Source organism: Carassius carassius, chromosome 21, assembly GCF_963082965.1.
Source record: "Carassius carassius chromosome 21, fCarCar2.1, whole genome shotgun sequence".
NCBI lineage: Eukaryota > Metazoa > Chordata > Actinopteri > Cypriniformes > Cyprinidae > Carassius > Carassius carassius.
Genome location: NC_081775.1, coordinates 18,730,765 through 18,750,646, shown reverse-complemented (window position 1 = coordinate 18,750,646; position 19,882 = coordinate 18,730,765). Strand labels below are relative to the sequence as shown.

At 36.6% G+C, this 19,882-nt stretch overlaps 1 protein-coding gene and 1 pseudogene across 1 annotated transcript; both read left to right on the top strand.

Moving 5' to 3' along the window:
• Nucleotides 1–486: 486 nt before the first annotated feature.
• Nucleotides 487–8,883, top strand: LOC132097711 (solute carrier family 26 member 6-like; annotated as a pseudogene).
• Nucleotides 8,884–9,685: 802 nt separating this feature from the next.
• Nucleotides 9,686–17,881, top strand: LOC132097708 (solute carrier family 26 member 6). The gene is made up of 19 exons (XM_059503591.1): nt 9,686–10,163; nt 10,976–11,115; nt 11,230–11,340; nt 11,725–11,900; nt 11,977–12,141; nt 12,358–12,510; nt 12,723–12,805; nt 12,956–13,103; nt 14,133–14,246; nt 14,394–14,471; nt 14,903–14,998; nt 15,129–15,235; nt 15,578–15,647; nt 16,107–16,199; nt 16,423–16,560; nt 16,658–16,873; nt 16,957–17,011; nt 17,350–17,468; nt 17,623–17,881. Exons 1-19 carry the CDS (start codon nt 10,015–10,017, stop codon nt 17,644–17,646), a joined length of 2,235 nt encoding a protein of 744 aa, XP_059359574.1. The 5' UTR covers nt 9,686–10,014; the 3' UTR covers nt 17,647–17,881.
• The last annotated feature ends 2,001 nt before the right edge of the window (nt 17,882–19,882 follow it).

Genomic DNA, 19,882 nt, shown 5'->3' with positions numbered 1-19,882 from the left:
TTGGGTACATTAAAACAGAACCCATCTCTAATTTTCAAATGCATACAATTATGTTAAATAAATACAATAGAATTTTGATGCAAGATGAAAAACGTATGCTGAAAAAAGTCAGAACAGTCGCATTCCTTGATGAAACAGGATCAAGTTATTTCATTTTTAAGATAAAATAATCATTAAAATCATTTTTACCCAGCCCTAGGTTTGATCAGATGTTTTACATGCTTTATTTAGTGCATTCCTACCAAATGCTGTACTTGGTATAGTTTTAACCTGTGTACTACTGTGTATTAGATAATTTATCCCCTTTATATTTAAATTAGCTTCAAAAATGCTGGAAAACACATTGTGGTGTTTTGCCATCTGCTTGTGTTGAGTTCTATTCATGTACAGATAAACATATAAATAAATAATGTCTTCTATAACTTCAGCTTGTTCTATATGGGGTCAAAGGTCAGTTTCTAGTATTATTTGTTGTAAAGCAGCGCATCTTCTCATTGGATAAAACAGCCTTGCCTCTTGTAAGAAAGTCGCATAATTGCATAATCATTATCTGGTGATCATTATTAAAGTACTGCAGTAAAAATAGACACAGGTCTGTTCAGTACAAGCTGTCTCTCATGTGATGTTGTGCAATCTGATCTCTGTTCTCAGGAGTGGTAGATTAAAGTCTTCTAACCTTTGGTCAGAGCGAAGACAATGACAGACTTCCTTCACTGATCCAACGATAAATGTTGTTAGTGAACATCTGAGACATTAAATAACCCTTTAGTAGCCTGTCAGAGGAAAAGTGGATAACGACTCTGTCTCCATCCAATTATAAATGTCCAGTTTAATTGGTTTAACTACTGTGAAAAGATAATATAAGGTATGCTCCGAGTTCAAAGCCAAATAACAACAACCTCACATTTGGGAAGCAAAATCATTTCATACACTTGTTCCTGTTTAAGCCACTTTTTCGCCTGTTTTACAGATGGACGATCAAAGATGTTCAGAGAGTGAGAATTTCAATCCCAATCCTGTTTATGGTTTGAATGAAGCACAGCTAGATATCCTGGGACAGCGCAGATTGAAGGCGCGTCGAACAATTTGGGCAAAGCTGAAGGAGGAGCGCTGGTGAGTGTGGGAGCTTATTTAAGAAGCATAATTGTGATCGTAAAATGAACACTGTCAATGCTAAATATACATGCCGACCCCCCCCCCCGTATTTCTCTGTTGTTGTGCTACAGGTGTTCAGGTGCAAGGCTGAAGAGCTGCTTCCTGTCTATTGCACCTCTCTTGTCATGGCTGCCACAGTACTCCCTCAGGAAAAATGCTATTGGAGATTTGATATCAGGAATCAGTGTGGGGATCATGCATCTCCCACAAGGTTTAAGACACACACTCTTCTGTGTTATTTGAGCTACAGACTGTTATGTGACAACTGTATTCTAAAATATAAAGAATTTATGTTGATACAGGTCTCGACATCTATCGAAATAGATTTTTAGGGTTCTCTGAGAGTGTAGACACTTGAAGTGTCTGTGATGTGAGAGGTCGATTATGATTTTCATCATCTTAGACACCTACAGATCTGTATTATCAGCTGGCAGCTGATAATTTTCTTCACAATGCACTGTGATTCAAACCAGACTGATGAAGTGGATAATGACTAATTCTATTGAACAGAACTGCATACAATCTTCTGCACACAAATTACTAAATTTTTGACGTTTTGCTTCCCATAGGGATGGCTAATGCTTTGTTGGTTGCAGTTCCTCCAGTGTTTGGTCTGTATTCATCTTTCTACCCTGTTCTCATCTACTTCATGTTTGGAACATCCAGACACATCTCTGTGGGTAGGTACACACACAACATACACAATGCCACTTTGTAAGAAAAATCTTTGTCTTTGAGTCTTTGTAAATAATTAAAAAATAAATTCAGATGAACTGTTGAGTGAAAATAAAATATATAATAACAATAAATAAAAAGTAAATAAATATCATTAAAAAAGATTAAATAAAATAATGAAATAATTGAGTCTACTATATATATATATATTTAATGCTTCATTTGGTTTTATATAATAAAATATAAAACAAAATGAAGTATAAAATAAATAGTATACACAATTATACAGTAAATCTAAAATAAAGTATAAAATATATAATAAAATAAAATGCATGTAAAATTGGGTATAATTATATAATTGTATAATAAAAAGTGTATAATTATAAAATAAAATCTACAATTATGCAAAATAGTGGGAAGTCGTGGCCTAATGGTTAGAGAGTCGGACTCCCAATCGAAAGGTTGTGAGTTCGAGTCCCGGGCCGGCAGGAATTGTGGGTGGGGGGAGTGCATGTACAGTTCTCTCTCCACCTTCAATACCACGACTTAGGTGCCCTTGAGCAAGGCATCGAACCCCCAACTGCTCCCCGGGCGCCGCAGCATAAATGGCTGCCCACTGCTCCGGGTGTGTGTTCACAGTGTGTGTGTGTGTGTGTGTGTGTTCACTGCTCTGTGTTTGTGCACTTCGGATGGGTTAAATGCAGAGCACAAATTCTGAGTATGGGTCACCATACTTGGCTGAATGTCACTTCACTTTTACACTTTCACTTTCACTTAAATCTAAAATAAAGTAAAAACTATAGATAAATATATAATTAAAATATATATAAAATAACAATAAATGAAAGAAATCATTAAAATAAAATGAAGTATGAAATATATAATAAAACATATTAAACGTTATCTATTATATGATAATGGCTTTGTCTTTATTTGATTTGACCTTTAGATCTATCTGATTGGCTGATGATCTTTCTGATCCACAGGTACTTTTTCTGTCCTTTCCATCATGGTCGGTACGGTGGCAGGTGATGTTGTGTTGGCAGGCAGCGGAGCAGAGAGTGATGAGATTGAGGCTGAAAGTGCTAGAGTTTCCTTTGCAGCTCTGTTGACCATTCTGTGTGGACTGATACAGGTAAAGCACACAGAAGCTGTATTAATCCTGTATTGGTGTGTGTGTGTGTTTGTGTATAAATCTCTCTCCCTATAGATTGTGCTGTACGTGCTGCGTTGTGGAGGGGTGTGTCGGTGGTTGTCTCAGCCGTTGGTCAGTGGATACACTATCGCAGCTGCTGTCCATGTGACTGTTCACCAGCTTCCTTTACTGATGGGCATCTCCATAGTCAGACACAGAGGCGTCTTTGCTGTGTTCTGGGTGAGAATGAGCACCGTGTGTTTTATCTCTTGTGTTCATCTCAGATGTTAAATGTACGTGTCTGTGTCCGCCAGGTGTTTTCAAACATTGTGACTGGAATCAGGAGAGTGTTACTGGCGACACTAGTAGTGTCCCTTGTCTCCCTGGTGATACTTGTTGGTGGAAAGATGGTGAATTCACGTTGGAGCTCTCGATTTCCCATTCCATGGGAGTTGGTACTGGTGCGGAAAGGTTTTTTTTTTTTTTTTTATTTAGCTTTATTTATGTGTTTACATTCCTCAGTTTATTGTGGAATACATTACATTTAATACAGGCAGGTCAAAAACTAACATTTGTGGGTGTTTATATTTGATTTCTTTAAGCAATTGTTTAAAAATGTAATCTAGTTTAGCTTTGCCGGTTGCATTAGTTGACTTATAAAGCATGGTTTCAGTATTTTAAAGATATTTCTGTGCAACAGTAATAAATTGTTCATGTTTGTAGATTATCTTTGCCACTGTGTCGTCAGTGCTGTTTGATCTGTCCGGTCAGTATGGAATACAGATTGTTGGACCCATACCAACCGGGTCAGCAGAGTGTTGGATTTTCTTTAAAAAAACAATTAGTAGGAAGTATTTAGGTGCTAAAGCTAATTCTTTCTTTGTTTAACTCTAAGTCTCTCACCTCCCTCGCTTCCATCAGTTTTCTGTCTCTCAGGAGCTGTTATTGACAGCTCTTGCGTTGGCAGTGGTGGGCTATGGTTTCCAAGCTTCATTGGGCATGATGTTTGCTCATAAACATGGGTACCCCTTTCACAGCAACCAGGTAACAAGTAATTTGTGTAACTTTAACCATATGTTCTCAATAAATACACATTTTGCAGCATTCCCTTCATCTGATCTGGTGCTGTCAAATGATTAAATGCGAATCGCATCTAAAATAAACGTTTTTTTAATTGTTTTTTTTACATAATATGTGTGTGTACTGTGTGTACTTATAATGTATATATAAATACACACTTTATATATTTAGAAAATATTAACCTGTGTATACATTTATATATTTATATTCTTATATTTTATATTGTATATAAATATGTTAAATATATAAACAGCATATTTTTCTTAAATATATAAATGCATGTGTTTGTATTTATATATACATAGTAAATGCACACAGTACACACACATGTATTATGTAAACAAAAACTTCTATTTCAGATGATATTAATCGTTTGACAGCACTATATGAATGGGCTCTCTTTCCTGTAGGAGCTGTTGGCTATGGGTCTGTGTAACTCCATAGGTGGGATGTTCCATTGCTTTCCAGTAAGCGGATCCATGTCTCGCAGCGCAGTACAGGAGAGTACAGGCGGACAAACTCAGGTGTGAACACCTGGTATTTTTTGTTAATAAAACAACCTCATGTTACAGTTACATTTACAGTACAACCCGAATTCCGGAAAAGTTGGGACGTTTTTTACATTTTAATAAAATGAAAACTAAAAGACTTTCAAATCACATGAGCCAATATTTTATTCACAATAGAACATAGATAACATAGCAAATGTTTAAACTGAGAAAGTTTACAATTTTATGCACAAAATGAGCTCATTTCAATTTTGATTTCTGCTACAGGTCTCAAAATAGTTGGGACGGGGCATGTTTACCATGGTGTAGCATCTCCTTTTCTTTTCAAAACAGTTTGAAGACGTCTTGGCATTGAGGCTATGAGTTGCTGGAGTTTTGCTGTTGGAATTTGGTCCCATTCTTGCCTTATATAGATTTCCAGCTGCTGAAGAGTTCGTGGTCGTCTTTGACATATTTTTCATTTAATGATGCGCCAAATGTTCTCTATAGGTGAAAGATCTGGACTGCAGGCAGGCCAGGTTGGCACCCGGACTCTTCTACGACGAAGCCATGCTGTTGTTATAGCTGCAGTATGTGGTTTTGCATTGTCCTGCTGAAATAAACAAGGCCTTCCCTGAAATAGACGTTGTTTGGAGGGAAGCATATGTTGCTCTAAAACCTTTATATACCTTTCAGCATTCACAGAGCCTTCCAAAACATGCAAGCTGCCCATACCGTATGCACTTATGCACCCCCATACCATCAGAGATGCTGGCTTTTGAACTGAACGCTGATAACATGCTGGAAGGTCTCCCTCCTCTTTAGCCCGGAGGACACGGCGTCAGTGATTTCCAACAAGAATGTCAAATTTGGACTCGTCTGACCATAAAACACTATTCCACTTTGAAATAGTCCATTTTAAATGAGCCTTGGCCCACAGGACACGACGGCGCTTCTGGACCATGTTCACATATGGCTTCCTTTTTGCATGATAGAGCTTTAGTTGGCATCTGCTGATGGCACGGCGGATTGTGTTATTGTGGTTTCTGAAAGTATTCCTGGGCCCATTTAGTAATGTCATTGACACAATCATGCCGATGAGTGATGCAGTGTCGTCTGAGAGCCCGAAGACCACGGGCATCCAATAAAGGTCTCCGGCCTTGTCCCTTACGCACAGAGATTTCTCCATGATGTTATGCACTGTAGATGATGAGATTTGCAAAGCCTTTGCAATTTGACGTTGAGGAACATTGTTTTTAAAGTTTTCCACAATTTTTTTACGCAGTCTTTCACAGATTGGAGAGCCTCTGCCCATCTTTACTTCTGAGAGACTCTGCTTCTCTAAGACAAAGCTTTTATAGCTAATCATGTTACAGACCTGATATCAATTAACTTAATTAATCACTAGATGTTCTCCCAGCTGAATCTTTTCAAAACTGCTTGCTTTTTTAGCCATTTGTTGCCCCCGTGCCAACTTTTTTGAGACCTGTAGCAGGCATTAAATTTTAAATGAGCTAATTAAGTGGATAAAAGTGTAAAATTTCTCAGTTTAAACATTTGCTACGTTATCTATGTTCTATTGTGAATAAAATATTGGCTCATGTGATTTGAAATTCCTTTAGTTTTCATTTTATTAAAATTTAAAAAATGTCCCAACTTTTCCGGAATTCGGGTTGTACATGCGCAACTTGTGGTACATGCATAACAGTTCAATCCCTGTTTACATGTGAGAGAATTACACTGAATGTTTTCTCAGAAAATAATTACACTGTTAATCAGGCAGTGGCCACAAGAAGTGAAGACATTTAACTAAAATATTTTCATGTACAATGTACATGTACAAACTTATTAATTATTTTAAATAAAACAGCTAACTGTATTGTGCTGTAAGAACATGCCACATGTGACTATTATTAAGGCACAGGCCATTAACATCTTTGTTATTCTTATCATAAAAGTGATAAAGCATTCTGATAAAATGCAAACCACATGCACAAAAGAAAGTTACTTTTCAAAATCGTGTGTTTCGGTGTGGAAGTACTGCAGTTTTAACTCCATGAACATGACCTCTCTCTTTCTCCCAGGTTTCTTCTCTGGTGTCTGCTCTGATAATTCTTTTAATCTTGTTAAAATTTGGCCCCCTTTTTCAGCAGTTACCAAAGGTCCCTATACCATCTTCAATAACAAAGTACATTTTATATGGATATAGCATAATACTGTGGTTTTATAAAGTGCATTTTTGTGTTTCAGACAGTTTTGGCTGTCATTATTTTAGTGAATCTGCAAGGGGTTTTTGCACAAGTCAGAGATGTGCCTAAACTTTGGAATACAGACCGCTTGGACCTGGTAAGGGCCAATTTCATCCAAAATCCAGTTCCATGTAGGCCTCTCATCCAGGGGTGTTTCCTGTGTGTGTTTCCCACTGAGACTGCAGGTAGTGTGGGTAGTGACACTGTTCAGTGCCTTGGTGTTTAATCTGGACCTGGGGCTTGGCATTGCAATTGTTTTCTCTCTGTTTACCATCGTCTTCAGGACACAGAAGTGAGTAATCTGCATTGTCGAATAGTTATCTACAGCGTCTCTCTCTATTTTCTTTCAATTTTTCCTCTTTCTCATACTAACTCTCATTCTTCCTCTTTCTAAATTTCTCAGGCCCAGATTTGCTGTTCTTGGACATATTGCTGGCACAGACTGTTACAGGGATCTGGAGAAATACTCAGAGGTAATATTTGCACACAATGCAGCTAGAAACCAGCCTAAGCTACGTTTTGAAATGTGGTAAATCATCTTAAGCATTAGCTTAACCAAAGTCTCTTAAGTTCACCAAGGCTATATTTATTTGATCAAAAAAACAGTGAAAAAGTGAAATATGCTCATTTAAAACAACTGTTTTTTTTAAATGTAACATATTTTTAAATGTAATTTATTCCTGAATTTGTTGGTTCAGGCACACCAGATCCCTGGAGTGACTGTGTTTTCCTGTTTTAATCCACTTTACTATGCCAATGCAGACCAGACCTTCACATCACTCAAACAGGTACATCCTATATTACAGCTCCCTGCTTTCCATTCATTGACTAAATTGAATTATTATTTTTGTGTATGCAGACAATTAGCAATGACATTAATGAGAATCCTGAAGTAAGACCTCCAGACCAGCAGGGGGCTCAGAGTGCACAGCATTGCGTTATTTTGGAGCTCAGTGGAGTAACCTTCATGGACTCAGTGGCCATAGGCTCATTCAAATCAGTTAGTGGCACAGAACACACGTAACACTTGTACCCACACGTAGAGGTGTTGATATTTTACCAAGGACGGACAGAAATAGATGACCTGTTTCTGGCTCTCATTAACTCCTAACCAATAAATCTCAGTTAAAATTCTGCTTGTCACCGTGATCGTGTTTAAAATCAAATGTCTTACCACTCTCTCTGTGTCACAGGTGCTTCAGGATTTTAAGAACACGCAGACCTTGTTTTTCTGTGCTTCATGTCCAGGTTACGCATCTAACATGTACAGCCACAGCCTCAAATATAGTGTCATGATCTGGGGCATTTGGCTTTATAATAATATGTAATGTGACATTTAAAGAGATGGTTCATCCTCAAGAACTGGTATTTAATACAATTAATGCAGTCATTTATTTACTCTATTTTGTGTGTGTTTGTCTGTAGATGGTCTACTGTCTCAGATGAAGAATCATGGTTTTGTTCCAGATTTTCTGTCTCTTTCTTCATTATTTCCTTCAGTTCATCATGCAGTCCTGCACTACCAGGGGCTACAGGTGTGTGTATGTGCTATTTTTGCTTTGTGTTTGTGTGGTGTTGAGTTCACTGCAATTCAATAGCCTTTTCTGTTCTGATTCAATTGTGCATCTATTTACAGAACACAGGCACAGATGTTACAGAGCTATGACCTTTAATGACCTCCCTTCCTGAACGATGAACTCAGCAAATACATGAACCTGCTAAACTCAAAAAATCCCTAACTACTGAGCTTTAGAAGGGACACTTCTAGAAAGACTGGAAAAGGAATACAAGAAGATTTAAGGTGATGTGCGGCGACAGATGCTTGTTTATAAGATATTGAATGTTAAATTAAAAACCGTAGTCCGAATTTTCTTATGCCAATGACTTGTGTCAGCTTTTACCTCTGTATTTTGCTTTTTTATTTTCTTGGTTGTTGATTTGTTCTGCTTTGCATTCTACTTTTAGATTAGATGGATGTTTAAAATAGTAAAAAAAAAAATGCTCAAATATAAAGTCTCTTCACAACATTGTAATGCAGGCCTGTGCATATGAAATCTCCTACATTCTTAACATATAATTCATGTTACAGACCAATTTTGTTTGCTGATATTGTAAAATAAAATATGTAGTAAAATAAATAAGACTGTAAAATAAAATATTTACAAATAACAACATAGAAACATGTATGGAAAATAATTGTTAACACACTGGTCAACACAAACAACAGAATTGAACAGAATCACAATAATATCTGCACCAACTCGGTACAATTCGGTAAGTATACATGAAGTCCAAACGTGCATTGCTGAAATGTTCTTGCATCCCCAGTGAATTGAACCATAAATGTTATTAGAAGAGACTTTGTTCTCTGGGCAGGTGTTGGGGAGAGGCCACATTAATATTTAATAAGCTCATTTCTCTCACACGTTTACTGAAGACATAGTATATGCTTCTATTTTATAAAGCTAAACATAATGACAGACTAACCCTAACTCTACAGAAACAGAAGCATTCTGGGTATTTTCGGTTAAATAAAATTGTTTTCCAATTGAGGACATCCCAAATTTCACCAAAGGAATGTTTTGTCAGTATTAGAAGTCTCCGTATTCTCAGATGAAGATGTCTCTACTGGATCAAAACAAACGCCTCTTATAGCAGAGATGTGATTTCAAAGATCAACTGTACACAATACACTCATTCAAAAGCACATGGTTTTGCAGAATGAACATGTTTTCTATCTAATCAGGCCGAGATAAGGTGGTGTAGGGCTCTATTGTGAACGTTTCCAACTTTGACTAAGTAGAACCCCTACCCCTCCTCTCTCTTTCTCTCTCTCTCTTTCTGTCTCTCTCTCTCTTTTTGGGACTTTGCTCCCCATATGGACACATTAGAATTCTATCAGTGAGTATGTGAATGGATCAGACGGGTATCAGAAATGGCAGGATACACATTAACACAAACTGTGGTAGAAGAGCAGGGCCAGGGACATTAATCAATCCATTGCTGTCCAGAGCTTCACTACACGAGCAGCAGACCTGTGGAGCTCTCATTACAAATCTGGAGACTGGAGAACAGCATTCAGAATTGTTCTGGGTCTGTTTGCATGGACATTAAAAATTTATTTGTCGCTGTGAGGACATACGTTTTGGGATCTATGCACTGGGTGTGATCTGGACAGTGAATGTGAGAAGAAACATTTTCAGGATCACATTTAAGATAGAGAGGATTCAAAATGGAAGAAGAGATGAAAGTCAAAGATCTCAGGAAAAGGGTGCCATATCACATTCAGAGAGATGTACTGGATGAGCTCGGTGTTGACCAAGTTGCTGAGAAATCGGATTTTAAAATTTCAGCAAAAGAAAAACTCAGAGATGCTGTCAGGTTTGTGGCCTTGATTTGAATTGAGTCTTTTATTTATTTATTTTGCCATTTGTATGTGTTTAAGAGAAAAGTTATTTGAAAAATAAAATCTGTATTTAGTTTGCCTTCTTTTTTTTTTTTTTAATCGTAGCAGTACTGATGCTATAGTTGAAAAAAATAAGGAATTACTAATTTGTTTCTGGCTTGTAAATTACATTTACATTTACATTACATTTAATCATTTAGCAGACGCTTTTATTCAAAGCGACTTACAAATGAGAACAATAGAAGCAGTCAGGTCAACAAGAGAACAACAACAGTATACAAGTGCCATGACAAGTCTCAGTTAATCTAGTATAGAACGCATAGCCAGGTTTTTTTTTTTTTTTAATTAAAAGACAAGAAAAGGAAAAGTGCTAGTGTTAGTTGGTTAAGTGCAGGCGAAAAAGATGAGTCTTTAGCTGTTTCTTGAAAATGAGTAAAGACTCAGCTGTACGAATTGAGATTGGGAAATTTTACTAACAATTACAAAGAAATGGCAAATAAACCTAAATTAAATGTGGAATTATAGAATTCTTAAGAATTTTCTTGTAAAACATACTCCTATTACCTTGAACTTAAAAACACGAACTCCACAATTTTGTGTCAAATCTAATAATCAAATCACTGCTGTCCAGCTGAATTGAGAAAGATCCAAATGACATTTTGTGCTTTAACGATGCAATAACATCTCAGAGAAGGCTCAGGCTTAAAAAAATGTAGAATTAATTATTAAAGCAGTTATCTTGTTCTTCTCTGTGTCTCATAATTTTCTCTTTTTCTTTGTTCATCAGGTGTACAGGCCCAAGGTTTAAGAGCTGTTTCCTATCATTTGTTCCTCTCCTGGCTTGGCTGCCACGATACCCTTTTCGAGAAAACGCTATTGGAGATCTAATATCAGGAATCAGTGTGGGAATCATGCACCTGCCGCAAGGTCCAACACAAGCACATACTCACCTGTATTACCAAAGCACATTTATTACTTAAGACTAAACATAAACACAAACAAACACACACATGTAACATGCAGTGTGTTTTGTGTCTCTAGGTATGGCATATGCTTTGCTGGCAGCAGTCCCTCCTGTTTTTGGTCTGTATTCCTCCTTCTACCCCATTCTCATCTACTTCATATTTGGAACATCTAAACACATTTCTGTGGGTAAGTACACACACCTCCCTTTTATAAGAGGGAGGCATAGTTCGGGACAGTTCACTGAAAAAAATGACAATTCTGTCCTCATTTCCACACCCTCATTTCATTCTAAATCTGTATGCCGTTTCCTTGGAACACAAAAAATATATTCACATCAATCTTTTCTATACAACAGCAGATTATGCTCCAAAAAGCACCATAAAAATAGTCTCATGACTCTTGAGCAATTTATATATTTTTAAAAATGCATACGGAATGACATGCAGTTGAGTAAATTATGAAAGGATTTTAATTTTTTGGTGGACTTTCCATTTGAATCAAATATGGCACTTATGGTACAAGTTTAATATCATTTCGATGCTTCAAACTAAATAGTCATATTTTCTACAGGTACATATGCAGTTATGAGCGTTATGATTGGCAGCGTGACAGAGCGCTTGGCTCCAGACTCAGACTTTGTGATACCAGGCAATGATACCAACAGCACCATCTTGGACATTGTCAGCCGTGATGCAGAGAGGGTCAAGATTGCGGCCACTGTGACTTTCTTATCTGGCATTTTCCAGGTAGTCTCGTTTGTAAGTGTAGGCTATGTGGTTTTGCAGTTGTGTATGTGACTAAGTGTTTGGTATCTGTGTGTAGTTGCTCCTCGGCTTGGTTCGGTTTGGTTTTGTGGTAACTTATCTCTCAGAGCCATTGGTGAGAGCTTATACAACAGCGGCGGCCATTCACGTTATCATCTCCCAGCTCAAATATTCCTTTGGCATCAATCCACAGCGGTATAGTGGACCTTTGTCTCTTATATATGTGAGTATAAACACACACACAGTCCCGAACACTTACTGTAATTAAGGACTTTCCATAACTGATATGCAAAAGCCCACAGACAAAGACAAATAAACACATTTATGTGTAATTTGTGTTTAGTGCCCCCTAGCGGTCGGGGTTATGATTTGCACTCAGCAAGCTCCATATGATTTAATACTGATTTCTCTATATATTTATTTTTCTTTCTCTTTCCAGACAGTCATAGAGGTTTGTGCATTGCTTGGACAGACTAATATTGGTACTCTGGTAGTTAGCATTGTAACCATCATAGGTCTGGTTGCTGCAAAGGAACTTAGTGCCTTGGCGGCGCGTAAAATCCCTATTCCGATTCCTGTTGAGCTGATCACTGTGAGTTACATCATACAGTGAAACACACACATGCACATACACATTTACTTAGCTAACTGTGGACATACATAGACTTATTTATATTCTCTTTTTTTTTTTACAGTAAAATGTATATTTTTTTATTTATCAAAAACATCATCATTTTTGCTTGCTCTTTGAGATGTAATATAGCATATTCCTTCCTAAAACTTTCATCTTGTTTGTGTGTATAGATTGTTATTGCTACTGTGGTGTCATGGCAGATGAATTTGAAGACTAAATATGGTGTTGAAGTGGTTGGAAAAATCCCATCAGGGTGAGTCCAACCCACAACTATGCAGCACAAATTCACCTGTTCAACATAGTATGTGTATAGTATGGTTACAGCTATAAAATAAAACCGCAGCATTATTGTATATCATCTACAAGCTCAAATACTCATCTCCATCTCTTCTTCACATTGTAGTCTGCAGGCTCCTGTGGCACCCGCGGTCTCACTGTTGGGTTCAATGGTCGGAGATGCTTTTGCACTGGCTGTTGTTGGTTATGGAATTGCTATCTCACTGGGTAGAATTTTTGCCCTCAAATATGCCTACAAAGTCGACAGTAACCAGGTAATAGACTTTGTCTGTAAAAGATTGTTTTTATTAAATGTGTATATATATTTAGATAAACACAAATTTATATTCACACATTAAATTGATCAACAGTGATACTTCTAGCCCCTTCCACACAGTAATACAAGTAAACATGCAACAGTGTTTCGTCTTTTTAGCGGTAAAGCACAGTTTCAAAATACCGGTAAGTTCTGTAACATCATTAACCAGAAATTACCTCTAAATGGGTTTGCCTCCCTGTATTGTGTTTTAGATACGGAGAGGTATATTGGTCAATGTTTTTGTTGATGTTTTCATTTTTGTATTAGATATATTTAGACTATTCTTTGACTTCCAAAAAACAGCATGGAGTAAATGCGTCATCTGCATCAGAATGTTAGGATTGGCCCACAGTATACATTTTATGTCCGCATGTCCTAAACTTATATGTGCTGCTTGTACCGTTAATCTTGTTCTGCATTCTTACAGAAATAATAATAATTTACTGGTCATGTTACAACTTCCTATTTTTTTTTTTTTAAGTTCCTGTTCACACATGGTCTCTTAACGGTAATTTAGCGGTAATTTACCAGTAAAGACTGTATATATGAAAGGGGCTATTGTTACACTTTTACAAAAATTATTTCAAATGAATGGCATTCTTTAAATTCATCAAAGAATCCTAAAAAAAAATCATAATTTCCAAAAAATATTAAGCAGCACAAATGTACCATGTTAGAATTATTTCTAAAGGAGCATGCAACATATATAATATATTTTTCAAATTTAGTGTCAACATAAAACAAACTGCATATTAAATCTGCACTTAAAATATATGGTTAAAGGTTTACAATATTTTCTTTTAATTTATACATTTAAGCCCATAATTTTTCCATCCAGGCATATTTGACGTCTTTTATTGTGTTTTTGTTTTTTTTGCTGAAAGTCATTGATCTATATCAAAAGCGTTCAAATGGCAAAAACTTTGAAAAACATTTTTGTTTGAACATCTTGTGTTTTTCTCCTATTATCTGTTCTCTGATTCAGGAACTCATAGCGTTGGGTCTGTCTAACTCCATTGGAGGCTTATTCAATTGTTTTGCTATCAGCTGCTCTATGTCTCGCAGCATGGTGCAGGTCAGCACAGGGGGAAAGTCACAGGTGAGAACTTCAGCAAACTGCAGTCTGACATACATAACTACATATATCTTTGACTTGCTAGTTCTGGAGAGATGGATGGTACGTTCTTTAGATGACTGTTTTTTGGGTGAAAGTTCAACTTGAAACCTGTCTCTGTCATTCTCTCAGGTGGCTGGAGCGATTTCTGCTCTGGTAATTCTGGTGATCCTGTTAAAGATTGGTGAACTATTTGAGGAGCTGCCAAAGGTCAGTACCTAGAATCAGCCCTTGTGTGGGCCTAGCATTAATATTCAAACTTATCTATGCTTAAAGAATTAGTTCACCCAAAAAGTTTCATTTTCTCACCTTCATGTCATTCCAAACACAAAAGAAGAGATTTTGAAAAATGTTGATAAACCAAACAGTTGTTGGTCCCTATTGACTTCCATAGTAGGGAAAAAATACTCTTGAAGTCAATGGGGACCATCAACTGTTTGATCACCAGCATTCTTCAAAATATATTATTTTATGTTCAACATAAGAAAGAAACTCGTACAGGATTGGAATTTATATGAAGGTGAGTAAATTATGACAAAATGTTCATATTTGGTAAACTATCCCTTTATTTCAAGAATATGATCATGTGTCCATTTATAAGGATATAGACATATTGTACATGTCTATGCTGGTTTCTTTAGGCTGTGCTGGCTGCTATAATCTATGTAAACCTGCAAGGCATGATGAAGCAGTTTGGAGACATCAGCTCTCTCTGGAGGACCAATAAAGTGGATATGGTGAGAGAGATCGAGAAGGAGGGGGTTTCACGAGAAAGCAAAGCTTATGCAACAAGTTAAAAATAGACAAAATATGAAAGATCTGAATACACAGTTTAGCTGTTATTTACTCTGTTGTTTGTGTGTTTAGGTGGTGTGGGTGATGACTTTGATCTTGACACTGTTGTTTAATCCTGATATGGGACTTGCTGCATCTATTGCCTTCTCCATCCTCACTGTCGTCTTCAGAACTCAACTGTGAGTGACATAAACCACATACAGAAAGCTAAATAATCCACAAATTCACATTAAACTGTGACATAGTCTTGAGCCCTTAATGATATTCACATACATGTAACTGTTTATATACTTAAATGAGAATGGAAAACTGGTTCTGCATGCGGTCTCCTGTTTTACTTTACACTGCTGATGAATATCAGATGTGAGCTCTCTTAGACTGGCCATATGTACAACTGGCTTAGTAGCTAAAATTCCTGTTCTTGAAAGCATCATAAACAGTTTGCATAAGAATTCACCATCTGTCCCTCTGTGTGTTGACTCCTTTCTTCTTCTCTACATGTTTTTTTCTCTTTACAACAGACCAAAATACTCTATTCTTGGCCAGGTTCCTGGCACTGACATCTACAAACCAATAGAGGACTACAATCAGGTGACCATGACCACCATTATAGTGATTTTTGTGAATTACAGTGTACTGAAACTAGGTCTTTTTTTTTTTAGATTTCGTTGAAAAATGTAATTGGCCACAACACAGTATTTGACCTTTGACCTTTTTTTAATGACGGTGTTCAAGATGTATAAAAATGATTTAAATGATGAACAGTCAGTTAATAAACAAATTTGATAAATTGAAATTTGGTTCATATTTTCAGGATTTGTCTTCTAGGGCATTAGTCAAAACACATTACATTTAATTTGATTAATCTGTTTTTGCATTTTTAAATAACTTTGAGCATTGAGAAAACTGTAATTTTCAAAATAATTGCACAAATATTGTAAAGCAATATTGGCAAAGTATTTAGAAATTCTTGATTTCATCATACAAATTATTATTACTACTTTCTGTTATTTTGAGTATAATCTCTCTGTATTTTTTACACACTTACAGGTGAAGGAGATTCCTGGTATAGTGATTTTCCATTCATCTGCAACATTGTACTTTGCCAATGCTGAAATGTATATTGATGCACTCTATGAAAAGGTAGACACACACAAACACCATACACACATACAGTATACTCTCAAGCATATTCATTCACACACAATCACATAAAGAGCAATTACAAGACACTACTCGCAACAGGCAATTATCCCAAACATAGCTCGAACATAAACATTCACTGTGTGATTAGCCCAAACAAGCTACATACAGCACGTGCACAGGTCAGGACATTCACGCAGTAAAAATAAATGTTTGTGTGCAGACCGGGGTAGATGTGGCTAAACTTCTCTCACACAAGAAAAAACTGGAAGCGAAGAGACTCAGAAAAGAAAAGAAAGCTGCAAAGAAAGCTAAGAAAGAGGCCAAGAAAAGAGCTAAAGAAGCTGTTAAAGCTGCTAAGGTTTGCTTTTGAAGACACTGTGCGTATGCATGGAAAGAAGTGAGAAAATAAGTGTTTGTGTTTTCTGACTGAGTCAGCGGTCTCTGCTTTTGACCAGGGGGAGGAACCACAATTTTCAGACACAGATGACAGTGGGGAAGAAGCAGAGGCAAACGGAGATGTGCATAAATTGTCAGTCAAAGAACCAAAGGATGTGGCTGCTGTGGAAGCGGGGCCTGACCCTGACACTGACACCACGCTGCCAAGGGCAATTATTCTTGACCTGAGCCCTGTCAACTTCCTGGATACAGTTGGCGTGAAGACTTTACGCAATGTGAGACACAATCCGTATTGTACATTAGCGACTTATTAAATATGTAATGTTTTAACCTTGTTAAAACCCTTTGTTCAATCCAGATCTATAAGGATTATGGAGAGGCTGGTGTACAGGTGTACTTCTGTGGCTGCCAGAGTAAGTGACCAGTACAAACCAGTAGTTTCACCAGGGTGTTTTTGCAGTGATTCTGGTATAGAAGGACCATTCTGGGTGTCCTAAAGAATCTCTTTATGAACAGTTCCTAAAATAACCTTAATCTCTTCATGTGAAAAAAACATTTTAATGATCTAAAGAAACTTTTTCCCACTATAAAGAATGGAATGGAGAAGTTGCATGGATGTTAAAGGTTCTTCATGGAACCATCAATGTCACATTTTCTTTTTGTTGTCTAGAAAGATGACATTTGGAATTCCATTTGAGAGTGCAGTCAAGACGGACCTGTGTGTCATTATTATTTGTAATCTCTCTTTCAGGAGGTGTTGTAGAGAGTATGGAGAAAGGCGATTTCTTTAACGAGAAAGTAACTAAATCGATTCTCTTCTCATCTGTACATGATGCTGTTCTTTACTGTCAACAAGGAAACAGTGAGGAGGTACAGTACATTCTTATATCATATACACATACATAAACGCATGTCAGAGATTTCCTAATCTTATTTAGAAATGTGTTGAGTGTTGGTGGCCAAGACACTATTTCGAAACAAACATGACTGAATAAACCTCATTTCTTGCCTTCTACTTTTACAGGTTATGCAGGGAACACATTTGTAAATCCAAACACCAAACATGATACGGAACACAGAGCTGGATTGTTATTTATTGTGTATTTCATCATGGGGAAGAATAAATTAAGGAGGTGATTTGATGAATAATTTCCTTTTTTTGTTTGTTTGTTTGAATAATAAACAGACACTCTTTTGAATGTGAAATATCTTAAAATTGATCTGCCATATAATGTTATTGTGTAAGACAAGTCAACTGTAAAAAAATTCACTTAGTTGTGAAACATCTAAGAAATATGTTATTCCAGGTTGTGACACTGTAGAGTTCCAGTTTTCACTGTATAATCAGACTCTTGCAAAGTTCCCATTTTACCAATATACAATACTGTTCAAAAGTTTGGGATCAGTATTTATTTTTTAAAGGGTACATAACATCTCACCTAATCTCATGTTAATCTTGAGTACCTATAGAGTAGTACTGCATCCTTCATATATCCAAAAAGTCTTTAGTTTTATCATTTAGTTTTATCTAACCCTAACCCTAACCCTATTTATAAAAGAAAAATACAGCTTTCCGATTCTTTCCGGAAAAAGCCGAGCTCCTGGAGGTGAGCGGTGGGCGGAGCTATAATACTGATGTTTCGTGTTGTTTCCATTAACATATCTTCACTTATGTGCTGATTTCCAACAAAATACAGAAATCTGCTGCAATTGTACTTACATGAATGGGGTCTTTTACGGCTCCATGTTTTAATAGCAAACGATGAGCAAATCCAGCGTCGACTTGGGCCTTGTTTATAAAACATTCGTCACTCAAATGACTAGAACACACAAACGCACTTGATACACTCCGTTGCTGCCCAGGAAAAACAAACTGCATCCACTGTTCATGTAACGCTGGGTTCTTGGGGAAGCTGAACATGGTAAACTTTCCCTCACATCCAAAAACGCAGTTATTTGGAGGCATTCTCGAACAAATCCTATGCAGCGCTGCCGACGATTTTGAAGCGCGTTGATGTGTGCGGTCTCGCTCTCCTCTGGTCAATTGTGTGTGCGTGGGCGCGCTTTTCCAGGAGAAATGCTCATATAAGGAGTTCCGTTCTCGTCTACGTCATTAGATCCACAATAAATAAAAACCGTCCGAAACTTGTAACAACCCTGAAGTAAGATTTTCGGCATAGAAATTCTCAGTCATTCTTCTAAATTATTTTTTTAAACTTTGGCCATGTTTAGCATGAGAATCCATCTCTTTAACACTGAACAACTCTGAATACATGAAGCACCATTGTACCCCCCCCCCTTTAATTGATCAAAAGTGTCAGGAAAGACGTTTAAAATGTTACAAAATATTTTTGTGAAATAAAAGCTATTGTTTTGAAAATTCTATTCTTTATAGACTCTTAAAAATGTGAATCATGGTTTCTACAAAATATTAAGCTGCACCACTTTTTCAACATTAATAATGTTTGTTTTTTGTTTTTTTACCATCAAATCAGCATATTATTATTTCTGTTGGATTATGGGACACTGAAGACTGGAGTAATGGTTGATGAGAATTCAGCTTTGCATCACATGAATAAATTGATTGGAATTAATTTGGGGGAGAAATAGCAACAGTTATTTTAAAATGTAATATTTCACAATATTACTGTATTTGTCATAAAAAATGCAATTGGCAAACATAAGAGACTTTTCAAAAACATAAAAAAAAAAATTAATGACCCCAAACTTTTGAATGGTAGTGTAATTACCATTGAAAAATAAAAATCAATTTATGTTTTTTACTATAAGCTATGTATGCTGTTTGTTAACTTTATATGCTTGTGTATTTAGAATAATTCTAACTTAAATAAACAGTAATTTTCTTATTCTTGTGGTGGAATTGTTAGGAAATTATCTACCATGCTAGATTACCGGTTATCTGTGAACATATTCAACCCTGAAAAAACAGGATTGGAGTTCTTAAACTGCTCTTTGTTTATGTTCAGTCTGAAGTGCTAAGTATCTTAGTGATGTTTAAAAATAAACTAAGAAGTTCTTTTTCATTTGATGGGTGCTGTTTTTCCTGTTTGTAAATTGTCTTCAACAAGTTTCAGAGAAACTGGTCTTTCAGGCATATCCCAAAATGAAAAGATCATCTAGAACCTGTCCATACTTTACCTGCGTATTGTTTCAGAACAGATGATATAGCCTACCTGTGACTAAAGCACTGTGCAAGAGGTGAATAAATAGCCTTAACGACATTTCATCATCTGTATATCATACACAGACTAGAAAACAACTCA

Coding starts and splice junctions, on each gene's coding strand:
- LOC132097708 (XM_059503591.1), top strand. CDS start 10,015: ATGGAAGAAGAGATGAAAGTCAAAGATCTCAGGAAAAGGGTGCCATAT. Junction 14,999..15,128: donor GGACCAATAAAGTGGATATG/GTGAGAGAGATC, acceptor TTGTGTGTTTAG/GTGGTGTGGGTGATGACTTT. Junction 16,561..16,657: donor AAGCTGTTAAAGCTGCTAAG/GTTTGCTTTTGA, acceptor GCTTTTGACCAG/GGGGAGGAACCACAATTTTC.